This window comes from Aethalodelphis obliquidens, unplaced genomic scaffold (genome assembly GCF_003676395.1).
Source record: "Aethalodelphis obliquidens isolate GAN/ISIS:26980383/991018 unplaced genomic scaffold, ASM367639v1 scaffold7, whole genome shotgun sequence".
Classification (NCBI taxonomy): domain Eukaryota; kingdom Metazoa; phylum Chordata; class Mammalia; order Artiodactyla; family Delphinidae; genus Aethalodelphis; species Aethalodelphis obliquidens.
Genome location: NW_020837951.1, coordinates 843,112 through 854,598, shown reverse-complemented (window position 1 = coordinate 854,598; position 11,487 = coordinate 843,112). Strand labels below are relative to the sequence as shown.

General features: G+C 67.4%; 2 protein-coding genes across 3 annotated transcripts; one reads left to right on the top strand and one right to left on the bottom strand.

The window, feature by feature from the left end:
- Window positions 1-484: 484 nt before the first annotated feature.
- FBXW5 (F-box and WD repeat domain containing 5) lies at window positions 485-4,784 on the bottom strand. 2 transcript variants are annotated; one of them, XM_027104239.1, is made up of 9 exons: window positions 4,673-4,784; window positions 3,623-3,838; window positions 3,283-3,440; window positions 2,754-2,928; window positions 2,422-2,570; window positions 1,942-2,347; window positions 1,596-1,743; window positions 1,316-1,528; window positions 485-1,244 (listed from the first exon to the last, which is right to left on the bottom strand). In XM_027104239.1, the coding sequence occupies exons 2-9, from the start codon at window positions 3,813-3,815 to the stop codon at window positions 1,001-1,003; spliced, it is 1,686 nt and encodes a 561-aa protein (XP_026960040.1). In that variant the 5' UTR covers window positions 3,816-3,838; window positions 4,673-4,784; the 3' UTR covers window positions 485-1,000. The 2 variants fall into 2 exon arrangements, with proteins under 2 accessions (XP_026960040.1, XP_026960041.1); XM_027104240.1 differs by lacking the exon at window positions 4,673-4,784 and adding an exon at window positions 4,344-4,535.
- A 103-nt stretch (window positions 4,785-4,887) lies between these two features.
- On the top strand, window positions 4,888-6,999 carry C8G (complement C8 gamma chain). Its single transcript, XM_027104241.1, has 8 exons — window positions 4,888-5,272; window positions 5,453-5,615; window positions 5,696-5,832; window positions 6,000-6,070; window positions 6,142-6,249; window positions 6,504-6,605; window positions 6,692-6,730; window positions 6,816-6,999. The coding sequence occupies exons 2-8, from the start codon at window positions 5,478-5,480 to the stop codon at window positions 6,827-6,829; spliced, it is 609 nt and encodes a 202-aa protein (XP_026960042.1). The 5' UTR covers window positions 4,888-5,272; window positions 5,453-5,477; the 3' UTR covers window positions 6,830-6,999.
- The last annotated feature ends 4,488 nt before the right edge of the window (window positions 7,000-11,487 follow it).

Here is an 11,487-nt window from a genome sequence, read left to right as displayed (position 1 = left end):
CCAGGCCTGAGGGTACAGCTGGGGCCACCCCCGCCCCTCTGCTGCCACCTCCGCTGTGTCCACATTGTCACGTGCCAGGCCCCAGAGGTCTGCCCCTGCCCCTGCCCCAGCCAGGGCACCCCCTGAGAACTCCAAGCCCTGAAACCGGCCCCCCCCCCCCCCCCCCCCCGCCCCCCCGCCCCGCCTGCTGTCCCCGGTGCCCGGCACTTGCCAGGTCGTGTCCCTCTGCGCCCCCTGCTGGCGGGGAGCACACACGTGCCGGACGTGCTCCAGAGTCTGCACTCGGGGATTTGTCCACAGAGGCAGCGGGGGCAGCGGCTGGGGACGCAGACTCGCGTCCCGCTGCCCAGTTCAGGGCAGCTCCTAGCGTGTGGCCTAGGGCACCCGCCCTGTCCAGCAGGCACGACGAGGGCCCGTATAGATGCCACGCCCTCCCTGCACACACTGGATGCCACGCCCTCCCCGCACAGACTGGTCGGCGCTGTGCTGTTGCCAACCTTTTATTCAGATCCTGAACCAGTGACATGCAGGTCCCCTGGGCCCATGGCAGCCTGGCCCATGGCAGCCTGACCCGCATCTCGACCCTGACGCTGGGAAGTTCCCAGAAGAGGGAGCCTGGGCTCCCTGGGCAAGGCTGGGCCCAGCAAACACCGCCAGGGCCCCACAGGGCTGGCCAAGGGGAACGTGTTGTGCAGACTGTCCCAGAGCCCAGGCCCAGGGGAAGGGGGTGGGTGAAGAGCGGGGGCCCAGTGTCCTGTGCAGCCCAAGCCAGCCAGAGACGGCCCCGGCTGCCCAAGGCTGAGCGTCACAGCTGTGGGAGGCGGTGTGCGTGCACGAGCGTGGTGGGGGCCAGGCCGTCCCCCGCCGTGGCCTCGCGGGGCCCCCCTCCTAAGGCATTTCTGCAGCAAGCTTCTCTGCCCCCACGCGCTCTGGGCAGCAGCTCAACCCCCGAAAAAGGGCCATGGGCCTCCGTGGCCTCCTCGGTGGGTCCCAGCGCCCCTCAGCGCCTCTGGCTGGCGAACCAGGAGAAGAAGGGGCGTGGGCGCGGGCGCGGGGCCTGGTGGACACGCACCGTGCGTGGCGAGCGCCAGGCTTTGATGGTGGCGTCGTCGCTGGCCGTCAGCAGGAGCTCCTGCTCCTGGGGGCTGAAGACCACCGAGTTGACCACGTCCTGGTGACGCAGCTTGGCCAGGCAGATGTTGTAGTGGCGGTCCCAGATGTAGCCGTGCCGATCCTCTGCCCCACTGCGAGAGCGCCTGGGATGAGCCCCCGACCGCCCACTGGGGCCCCTCCCCACCCGGCTCCGCCCCCGGACCTGGCCACGAAGTCCCTGCTGACGTCCAGGAAGATGAAGAAGCACTCGTCGTTGGGCGTGTAGGCACGGTGGGCGCGCAGGGCCCGCTTCACCTCCCGCATGGTCTTGAGGTCGAACACCAGCAGGTCGATCTCCTCCGCGATCGGCGGCGGCTGCATGGGGTCGGCCACCACCGAGCCGCGGGGCCAGGCGCGGCTGTTTACGTACAGGTACCTGCACAGGCGCGCTGCTCAGTAAGGGCCCGCGGACGCCCCCACCCAGGCTGCCAACAGACGCCCACCTGTTGTCGGGGGACAGGCCCATGCCGATGATGTGTCCGTGCACGTCGATGACGTGGTCGAGCGCGTCAAAGAAGGCGTCGGAGCCCCGGCCCTCGCCCAGCACGGGCCCCGCCGTGGTCATCTGGTGCGGCAAGATCTGCTTGATGCCTGTGGAGGCCGAGTGGGCAGCGCCTCAGTGCCTGGGAGCGCCCAGACGCCCGCGGCGCCACCGGCCCTGTGCCCCTGGATCCGAAGGTGCGCCCCGGGGGGCTGCACGAGCGCTCACCCCCAGAGCAAAGGGAGGAAGGGACTCTGCGCACAGACGGGCCCCGCCCCACCCCGGGAAGCCTCGCCCGGGCCCCTCACCGATCTGGTGCGGCGAGTAGGTGAAGCAGCCCGTGGTGAAGATGAGGAGTTTGTTGCCGGCGGCGGCCGTGCTGCGCTCGGGGGGCTTGGTGTGGCCCTGGGCCAGCAGCTCGGCCGCCTTGGTCTCCAGCGCGCACTCTGACGGCTGGGGCTGGGCCCGGCCCTCCAGGACGCGCCGCAAGCCCTTGGCGCGGGCCGGGCCCGGGTCGACTGCCTGGTCCTCGCTGTCGCTGCTCAGGTCAAAGACACAGCCGGGGCCTGCGCCAGGGGCGCCGGCGTCCAGCAGGAGCTCCGGGCTGTCGAAGCGGCTGCAGTCGGCCACCATGACGGTGCGGATGGTGCTAGCGTTCAGGTTCTGGATCTTGAAAAGCCGCTTCACCACGTTCACGTTCTCCGACTCCACGTCCTGGGGGCAGGAGCGCAGGGGTGGGCACGGGCTGCTGGGGGCCGCCGCTGGCCGCAGGGCCCCCCCGCGCGCACCTGGAAGGCGTTGTTAAGCCAGAGCACAGAGCACGACGTGATGTCCCCAATGCGGTGCAGGTTTCCCGAGATCAGGCTGGTGTCCGTGAGCCAGCAACCGAACACATCGTAGGGCTTGTTGCGCACGCGGGACAGCAAGGCGAAGGTGTCTGCGGGGAGCAGCAGGATGGGGCGAGGCCGGGGGGGGGGGGGGGGGGGGGGGGGGGGCTGTCCAGGCGGGGGGCGGAGCTGGGCATTAGGGGCGGGGTTGTCGGGGCAGAGATGGAGATGGAGCAGGGGCCTGGGTGGGACAGCCCCGGTGTGAGGGCCGCCCACCCTCGGCCCACTCTCACCTAGACTGATGACGGCGATCTCGCCCGAGGAGGAGTTGTGGGGCCCCAGGAACACCCCGGACGCCAGCAGCAGAGAATCGTCCTGGTTGAACTGGGAGAACTGGGTGTAGCTCCAGTTGTAGGGCCGCATGTCTGCGCTGTGCAGCAGCGAGATGGTCAGGTCATTGTTCCAGATCTGCATGGGGAGCCGAGCAGGCGCACCTCGTGATCCCGCCCTGCACGGGGCCCCTCTCCTGGTCGGCTCGCTGAGCCAGTGTTTGGAAACTGCCATCTGGTGCGGGCCCCTTGTCTTTGGCTGTCAGACCGCCGGAGGGATGTGAGTACGTGGAGCTTGGGGCCGGCTCTGGAACAGCTGCGAGCAGGACCCTCTTTTCTCTGTAGGCAGTTAGGGCCGCCCAGCCCCAGCCTCCCAGCCCGGGTGATCCAGGCCAGTGGTCCAGGTCCCGGGCCTCCCCGTGCGGATGCAGCAAACGGGCCAGCTGTCACTCGTGGCCTGGCCCTCTCTCCCTACAGGGTTAGCCGCCCTCACCTTCACGGTGCAGTCCTTGGAGCAGGAAGCAAACTGGTAGCCTGAGTGGGAGAAGCTAAGGTGCAGGACCTGGTCGGTGTGCTCCTCGAGAGTCTGCACCTCCACGCAGGGCACTGTGTCATAGAGCCGCCGAAACTCCTCGTACCAGGATGTGGCCGCTGTGTGTGTACGGGCGTGTCACACTGGGGCCCCACGCCTCAGAGCCAGGCCCCTGACAGCCAGGGGCCAGCCCTGCCCACCCTTCGGCCTCCCTCCCAGGCCCTGTGTTTTGAGGCACAGCCTGGCTGTCCTCGAGCAGCACGAGCACCAGTGGGCTTCAGGGCGGAATGCAGGTGCTGACCTGGGTGTCGGGGCACGTTGCGGGCCACCTGGTAGTAGCGGTAGAACTGCTCCCTCCACAGGAACTCATCCCGGGACACGGCCTGCCACTGGTGGCACACCAGCCCCGCGGCCAGCACGTCGGCCGGGCCCAAGTTCAGGAAGATCTGGTAAACGAGGCTGTCGGGGAGCAGGGGTAGGCCCCCCTCGTCCATCGTGACATTCTGCCCAGGCGGCCCTGAAACCCATGCACGGTCCCCTTAGCCGCCAGCTGGACCAGGGAGGACACCAGCCCCCAGGCCCAAGGAGAGGCGCAGGGGCCTGCGGCTGAGCTGAGGCAGCCTGCCGACTGCCCCGCTGGGAATTCCAGGGGCTAAGCCTGTGCGGAGAACCCCCGCGGCCAAGGATCCAAGAGCTTCATCAAGCCTCCCGGACGGCCACGCTGCTTGGACCCCGCACTCCTGAGGGTCCCCGGAAAGGCCAAGTCATCCCCGGAACAGGCAGCTTCCGGGCCTGGGCCAGCCTGAGGCGGAGCTGGCGGCGGGCCCTGAGACCCCAGACCGACCCTCACCCCAAAAGCCCCCTCCTCGGGACAGGCCTTCTGTCCTGAGTGGGGCCCTGGGCGGGTCCCTCTGACCGCCCCCCACAGGATCCCAGGGAGTCATCTGGCTGGCAGGGCTGGTGACCGCTCTGAGGCCGAGAAACGAAGGGTCGGTGGCCCCTGTGCACCCTGCCTCTCTGACCTTGCTGCCCCAGGCTTCGGAGCTGTCAACATGGGACAGAGATCCTTCTCGGGAGAGACCTGGGGCGGCGGGACGAGGGCCAGCCCGCCTGCCCCAGACGCCGCCAGGGACGCCAGCCGGCCCTGGCCTCTGCCCTCTGGCCTAGGAGAGCCCTGCCAGGTGGGCGACGGGCCAGTGCGGCCACCGCCGGGTGAGCTGGGGACGGGGGCCGGGGGGCCGGGCCCGGTATCGGGGCGGGGTGACGACGCTCCCCGGGGCCAGGGCGCTGGGGTCCGGGCCGGGGTTCGGACATGGCTGGTGTCGACGCTCCCCGGGCCGGCCCCACTCACCGCGGCCGCCTCCGCCCGGCTGCGCTGCCCCCGCCCCGGCGCCAGGCCTCTGCCCGCAGACCCGCTTCCGCCCTCCGTCGCCGCTCCGGCCGTCGCGTCTCTATGACCGAGCCCGCCAGGCCAACGTCACGAGCCCCGACGCATCGATGGCCGTCGAGGGCCGAGCCCAGCAGCCCGCGTTGGCTGTTACTGCGCCTGCGCTTCAGGCCCCGCGGCCCGGGCGGTGCTTCTTTGTGCGCCTGTGTTTGCTCGGTCTCTCCAGAAACAGCGCCCCTGGCGGCCTGGAGGGGCGGCGGCCGAGCGCCGTGGGTCGTGAGCGAGGCTGCGGGCGAGGCTCGAGATCTCCGGTTCGAGACTAGGCTCCGGCGCTTCCCAGTGTCGGGCACAAGTGTTCTTCGCTGTGGGGATGAGACTAGTCCGTACTTCAAGGAGCTGTTGGCGGTTTAAGGGAGATGAATGTGCAAAGGGATGAGCACCAGCCACACTGGAAGTCACGTGGTGGCTTGTGGGCAAGAAGCCAGAGGTCAACTCGGACTTTGTACACAGGACAGGGCGACAGGGCCCTGCCGGGAAGTGCAGGGCCGAGGTCAGATGTGCAGGGTGAGGCTGAGTTCGTGAGGAGGCCGGGGCAGGGGCAGGGCCGGGGTGGGGGCGGTCCGTTTGCTTGGCCCAGGGCCGGGGGGGTGGGGGATGCACACAGACTTCCCGGGCCGGACGGCTGGGCAGCAGGCAGTGGACTCCGACCCGGGACTTGACCATCCTGCCCTGCGCCTCCCCCAGGCCTGTCACCGTCGCTGCTATCGCCATGCTGCCCCCCAGGACGGCATCCCTCCTGACTCTGCTCCTGGCCGTCGGCTCCTTGGGTCAGAGGGTTCAGAGACCCCCTCGGCCCCCGTCCCCCATCAGCGCCATCCAGCCCAAGGCCAACTTCGACGCGCAGCGGGTAGGCTTGGGGGAGCCGGAGCGGCGCGTGCCCAGCTTTGCAGCCCCCGTCCCCGCGTGCCCTCACGGGGCCTGTTCCAGTTTTCAGGGACCTGGTTCCTTGTGGCCGTGGCTTCTGCGTGCCGCTTCCTGCAGGAGCAGGGCCACCGGGCTGAGGCCAGCACACTGCACGTGACTCCTCAGGGTGCCGCCATGGCTGTCAGCACCTTGCGGAAGCTGTGAGTTCCGGCACGGAGCCCCGCCCCCACCCAGCCTCCCGACTCCCACCCCGGCCCCCAACTCTACCCCTGCTGTGGCCTGCGGCCCTGCGACCAGGGTCCCGGCAGGCCCCACCCAGTTTGGGGTCCCCAAGCCTGCTGTGCCTCCTCCCACCCCCACCCCCCAGGGATGGGATCTGCTGGCAGGTGCGGCAGCTCTACGGTGACACGGGGCTCCCAGGTCGCTTTCTGCTCCAAGGTGAGGTGCGGGCCATGGGGACAAGGGTTCAGGGCTGGGGGTGAGGCTGACCCTGACCTGGCTCTGCCCAGCCCGAGGCGCCCGAGGGCCGGTGGACGTGGTCGTTGGGGAGACGGACTACCAGGGCTTCGCCATCCTGTACCTGGAGCGGGCGCGGCAGCTGTCGGTGAAGCTGTACGGTACGTCCCCGCGGGACCGGGTCTGCACGCCCGCAGGGCCGTCTGGGTGGGCCCGGATGGGCACATGGACGCTCCCCTCCCTTTCCCCTGCCCTTGCCGTTAGGCCCAGATGTGGGGACAGAGAGGAGACCGGGGGTGGGGGGCAGGGGTCAGATCACAGCCCCCGGCACACAGCCCAGCTCCCAGAGCGCCCTGCCCGCCCAGCCCGCACCCACCCAGCGGGCGCCCAGGAGCCCCGTGTGTCCCGCACACAGCCCGCTCGCTCCCTGTGAGCGAATCATTCCTGAGTGTGTTTGAGCAGCGGGTCCAGGGTGCCAACCTGACCGAGGACCACATCCTGTTCTTCCCCAAGTATGGTGAGTGTCCCTGCGTCTCCCGCGGTCCACCTCGCTCTCCCCCGCGCGCCGGCCCCGCCACCCCTGACCCCAGCCCCGGCCCCCAGGTTTCTGCGAGGCCGCGGACCAGTTTCACGTCCTGGATGGTGAGTGGGCAGCGCCGGTGGGGCAGTGTGGCAGGGGGCTGGCAGCGCGCGGCTCCCTCCTGGATGGGTCTCGTCTGTGCTGCAGAGGTGAGGAGGTGAGGCCGGCGGCAGCCCTGCACCAAGCAAGCAGCCAGGGCCCTGGAGGTGCGGCTCTCGCCGCCCCCTTGCTGAGTGGGGGGCTCTCTCCCGTCCGCCCCCGAAGCTGCGCCTCGCCGCCAGGAGCTCGGGGCGCTGCCTTCATTAAACGCTGTCAGTCTCAGCTCCTGGATTCTTCCTTACCACGCTGGACCCGGCCGGGGTCTCTGCCCACCTGTCATCTCACGGACACGTGGGGCCGCTTCCCGGGTGGGCCAGGAGGGCATCGGCTTGTCTCCTGGTGAAGAGCCCTCCCCAGGGAGGTAGGGGTGGGGAGTGGCTCCTCCTCAAGGCCTAGAGTGCCCAGACTCCCTGTCCCCAGTGTCCCCTCCTCTGGCCATCGCGCTGTGGTTGTCCTTGTCTTTCCTGCTCCCTGACTCTGTGCACGCCTGCCCTGCTGGCCTCGCTGGGCTGCCCCGGGTGGGCCCAGGACCTGAACTCGCCTTGTCCAGACATGTCGGTCTTTTCTAGAGGGATGCGGAACCCGCCCCTCAGGTCCTTTTTGTCACCTGCTGACCACTGAGCGCCCTCCTGGGAGGCAGGGGCCCAGAGTCCCAGGGGGCCCTGTGGCCAAGGCAGGAAAGGCCCTTGGGGAGGGTAGGCAGTTTCAAGGGGGCGGGCAGGGAGGCTCCGTTCCATTTCCTGGGTCGTGCCTGGGCCTGGGGTGAGCTGGCATCTGTCTTAGGAGGATGTGAGGCTGAGCTGCCCCTCACAGCCACCACGGGGGCTGGCAGGGCCAGACAGGGCACAAGACTGGCCCGTGATTGGGACCGACCCCCCCGGCGCTGAGTCCACTCCTGGCATCGGGCATCAGGTGCCCCTAAGGGGAGATCATGTGGGTGAGCAGCCAGGAAGCACAAAGAGAGGTGGGGGGATCTGTACCCCAACCTGGGGGAAGCAGGCCTGCCAGTACTGGGGTGAGCACGGGGGCTCTAGGTGCAGAGGGAGGGACCCCTGGACAGACTGGGTTGCCCCCAGGAGCCCACACCCAGTGTCAGCCCGAGGTCACCAGCCATGAGGGCCCACAAGATGACCTCTGGCCTGTAGAGAAGACCTTTCTGGGACGTGGGAGCTCCGAGGCCCAGGGAGAGGCAGGCGGGGACTGGAAACGATGTCCTCGCCCCCCCAACCGCTGCCTAGAGGGGCCCCTCCGAGTGACTGTGGACTGTTGGGAGGGGGTCGAGTGCTGGGACAGGTCCACACACACCCCCAACCCCCCCGTAGACTGCGCGTCCCTTCCACACACCAATGTCCTGGCCAACTCGCCCATCCCTCACCAAGGGTCCCCGACAGTGGAAGAAACGCCAAAGAGAAAATCCGTGGTTGCAACCATCCGATGCCCGAGAAACAGAGACCAAAGGGCGCGAGTACAGAGCAAATCACTCTGGGATCCAGCTGTCCTTCCGTCCCTCCAGCCAGGGTCTGCCCAGGGCTCCCACCGGCAGGGACAGCTGCCGGGGGCCGTAGGGAGGGAAGTGCTCTCGCCTGCGGTGCCAGGGTCCACGTGGGCTCAGCTCCGGCCCCTGCCCACGAGAGCTCGCCTGTCCAGACCCGTCCTGTTAAACAGCTGACAACATCAACCAATTCCCACAGCGCTGGGGACGTGGGAGGGTGCTGCCCCCCACGCACGCCCACCCACCCAGTGCCCTGTTGGGTCCCAGGACTCCCGCCCCGCTCCCTCCCTCACCCCGCCCCCGCCCCTGCTGGGCGACAGCCACGGCCAGTCAGCGCTGTCTCCAGGACGTTGTGGACGCCTGTGCCTGGTACACACACTGCCCGGCCAGACCACTGTGTGCTTGCCTGTCCCCCTCCCACTGTGCCCCCCCTAATCAGGAGAAGGGGCAGCCTCCCTCAAGAGAACCTGGGGAGAGCTTCTGGGCAAATGGCAGCCCCTGGCTTGGGCCGGACCGGGGCTGGAGGGTCAGGGAGCAGGTCATTGGCTTGGCCAAAGCCGGGCCTGGGAGAAGGGCCCAAGTCGCCCTGTTTGGGGAGCCTTAGGGTCTGTCTGATGAGCATTCCTGAAACGCCCACTGCATGCCAGCCTCTGGGCACACAGGTGGCAGGTTCCTGCCCCTGGGAGCTTGAGGTCCAGTGCTCACCATCCCCTGACGATGGTGAGGCTGAGGGGGCACCTGGGAGCTGGACCCCCACCCCAGCCCCACTTCATGCCCCCCAGCAGCCTCTTTCCCTGGGCTGCGGGGAGGACCAGGCCTCCGTGGGTGAGCTGTAGGCCACAGAACGGGAGGGACTGCTGCCTGGTCCCCGGAGAGCAGGGTCAGAGGCCCCAGGCCCCACCTCTGCATGCCCACCTGCCCTTCGCACCCACTGGCCCAGTCCGACTAGGAGGCCTGGGGTGGCGGTTGCTGGCAGGAGCCCGCAGCCCTGGAGGGCTTGGTGTGTCCACAGCGGGCAGGGACTGTGCCCGACACCCCAGTCTGGGCCGTGCCCACCCGGTGTCCCTCGGCGCCAGCCTCCCAGAAGGGCAGACGGGGCTGGTGGGAAGAGGGGAAAACAAAGACCCCGCAGAGCAGAGCTGGAGGCCACACAGGCACCTGTGTCACATGGGCTGCAGCGCAGAGCTGGCCTGGCCCCGTGTCCCCCAGACAGAAAGGAGGGCCTCTGCTCTGGGGTATGGGCAGGCCAGGCTGCTTAGAGGCCCCTCTCAGAGCTTCTGGGGAAGAAAGGGTCCTTCCAGCAGAGCTGAGCATCCCAGGGACCACGCCAGGACCTCTCAAGGGATCAAAGGGCCGAGGCCACAGAGCAGGCCAGCCCCACCCGCGGCTGGCTCCTTCCATGGGAGGGGGCGGTGGGGAACGGAGGGCTACCGTCGCGGCGCATTTTGCTTTTGCTAAAATGTTTAACAAGCTCTAATTAAATTTTCAAAAACTAGGTGAAACAATTGTAGCTCTAGATGAATCGTTTTTGTTTTAAATGTATCTATTTATTTGTTTTTATTTTTGGCCGCGTTGGGTCTTTGTTGCTGCGCGCGGGCTTTCTCTAGTTGTGGCGAGTGGGGACTACTCTTCCTTGTTATGTGTGGGCTTCTCATTGCGGTGGCTTCTCTTGTTGCAGAGCACAGGCTCTAGGCACACGGGCTTCAGTAGTTGTGGCTCACGGGCTCAGTAGTTGTGGCTCGCAGGCTCTAGAGCGCAGGCTCAGTAGTTGTGGCACACGGGCTCAGTTGCTCTGCGGCATGTGGGATCTTCCCGGACCAGGGCTCAAACCCGTGTCGCCTGCATTGTCAGGCGGATTCTTAACCACTGCGCCACCAGAGAAGCCCCAGATGAATCGTTTTTATGTAAAGGTATTTATTAATTATAATTTGTTTGGGCCTTTTAATTATGAGAGGTGGTTTTTAATATCTTAGAAGAAAGAAAAACCTTGAAAACTCTATGGAAACTACCCTCTAACTGGCAGTCTTAGTCGGGGAATGTGGAGGGGCCGCTCACGCCCAAGGAGCACTGACCTGGAGCACACTGGCCTCGCCCGGACGTGAGGCTGCCGTGTCCGAGGCCCCCGGCGCCGTGGTCCCACAGCAGGTGCATCGCTGGCCCTTTCATGGGACCACCAGGTGCTCTGTGCTTAGCCCTTCTCTCTCTCTCTCTTTTTTTTTTCTTGCCACGTGGCTTGCGGGAGTTCCCAGTCCAGGGATTGAACCTGGGCCACGGCAGTGAAAGTCCCGAATCCTAACCACTAGGCCACCAGGGAACTCCCTGTGCCTGGCCCTTCTTTTTTTTTTGTTTTCAGTACGCGAGCCTCTCACTGTTGTGGCCTCTCCTGTTGCGGAGCACAGACTCCGGACGCGCAGGCTCAGCGGCCATGGCTCACGGGCCTAGCCGCTCCGCAGCACGTGGGATCTTCCCGGACCAGGGCACGAACCCGTGTCCCCTGCATCGGCAGGCGGACTCCCAACCACTGCGCCACCAGGGGAGCCCCTGCTTGGCCCTTCTTGCTGGGCACCCGTCCACACAGGAGCTCCAGTGGACAGGCGGGCCAGGCCCCTGAATGTGGGGACGGGGCCAGACTTCCCTCACTGCAGAGGGGACCTCCAGCTCCCCAGCACGTGGGGGGCCTTCAGGGGTGTCATCCCACGCTGCCTGCGCTCACCCAGCACTGCCCTGCTCTGCTGGCCCCACACCAGGGAGATGAACAGGGCCGGGAGGTGGGATCCCTGGGCCTAGGGCACCACTCAGGCCTGGGGTGGGGTGGGGACCCCGCCTGGCCTCCGCTGCTGCAGGCGCCTGTGCTGACCAGGGAAGGCCAGGTGGTCGCAGGGGTGGGCGTACTTGTGGAGGGGCCGACTGCTGCCCCTCAAGATCTCCCCAGAGCACCCGGTGGGAGGGCAGCACCTGAGGGGGGCAGAGCGCCCCCAGCCCGGGAGGAGTGCAGAGGGGCAGGTTTTAGGCATGATCTCGGGGGGTTAGGATCAGGGTGGGGTCAGCGGGGTCGTTGGGGCCTGCAGGGTGGGAGGTGCAGGCCAGGTCTTGGGGGAGCTGCCGCCCCAGCTTCTGTTGGAGCATGACGGGTCCTTTGGGAAGTTTCAGGAAAACCAGCTTGTTGTCTGCAACTCCTCTCACTGTGGCCAGAGTCTGGAAGCAGGTGAGTTGTGCTAACTGGCCAGG

Coding starts and splice junctions, on each gene's coding strand:
- FBXW5 (XM_027104239.1), bottom strand. CDS start 3,815: ATGGACGAGGGGGGCCTACCCCTGCTCCCCGACAGCCTCGTTTACCAG. Junction 3,441..3,622: donor CAACGTGCCCCGACACCCAG/GTCAGCACCTGC, acceptor GTACACACACAG/CGGCCACATCCTGGTACGAG. Junction 1,529..1,595: donor GGCCTGTCCCCCGACAACAG/GTGGGCGTCTGT, acceptor GCGCCTGTGCAG/GTACCTGTACGTAAACAGCC.
- C8G (XM_027104241.1), top strand. CDS start 5,478: ATGCTGCCCCCCAGGACGGCATCCCTCCTGACTCTGCTCCTGGCCGTC. Junction 5,616..5,695: donor CCAACTTCGACGCGCAGCGG/GTAGGCTTGGGG, acceptor GGCCTGTTCCAG/TTTTCAGGGACCTGGTTCCT. Junction 6,250..6,503: donor GCTGTCGGTGAAGCTGTACG/GTACGTCCCCGC, acceptor TCCCGCACACAG/CCCGCTCGCTCCCTGTGAGC.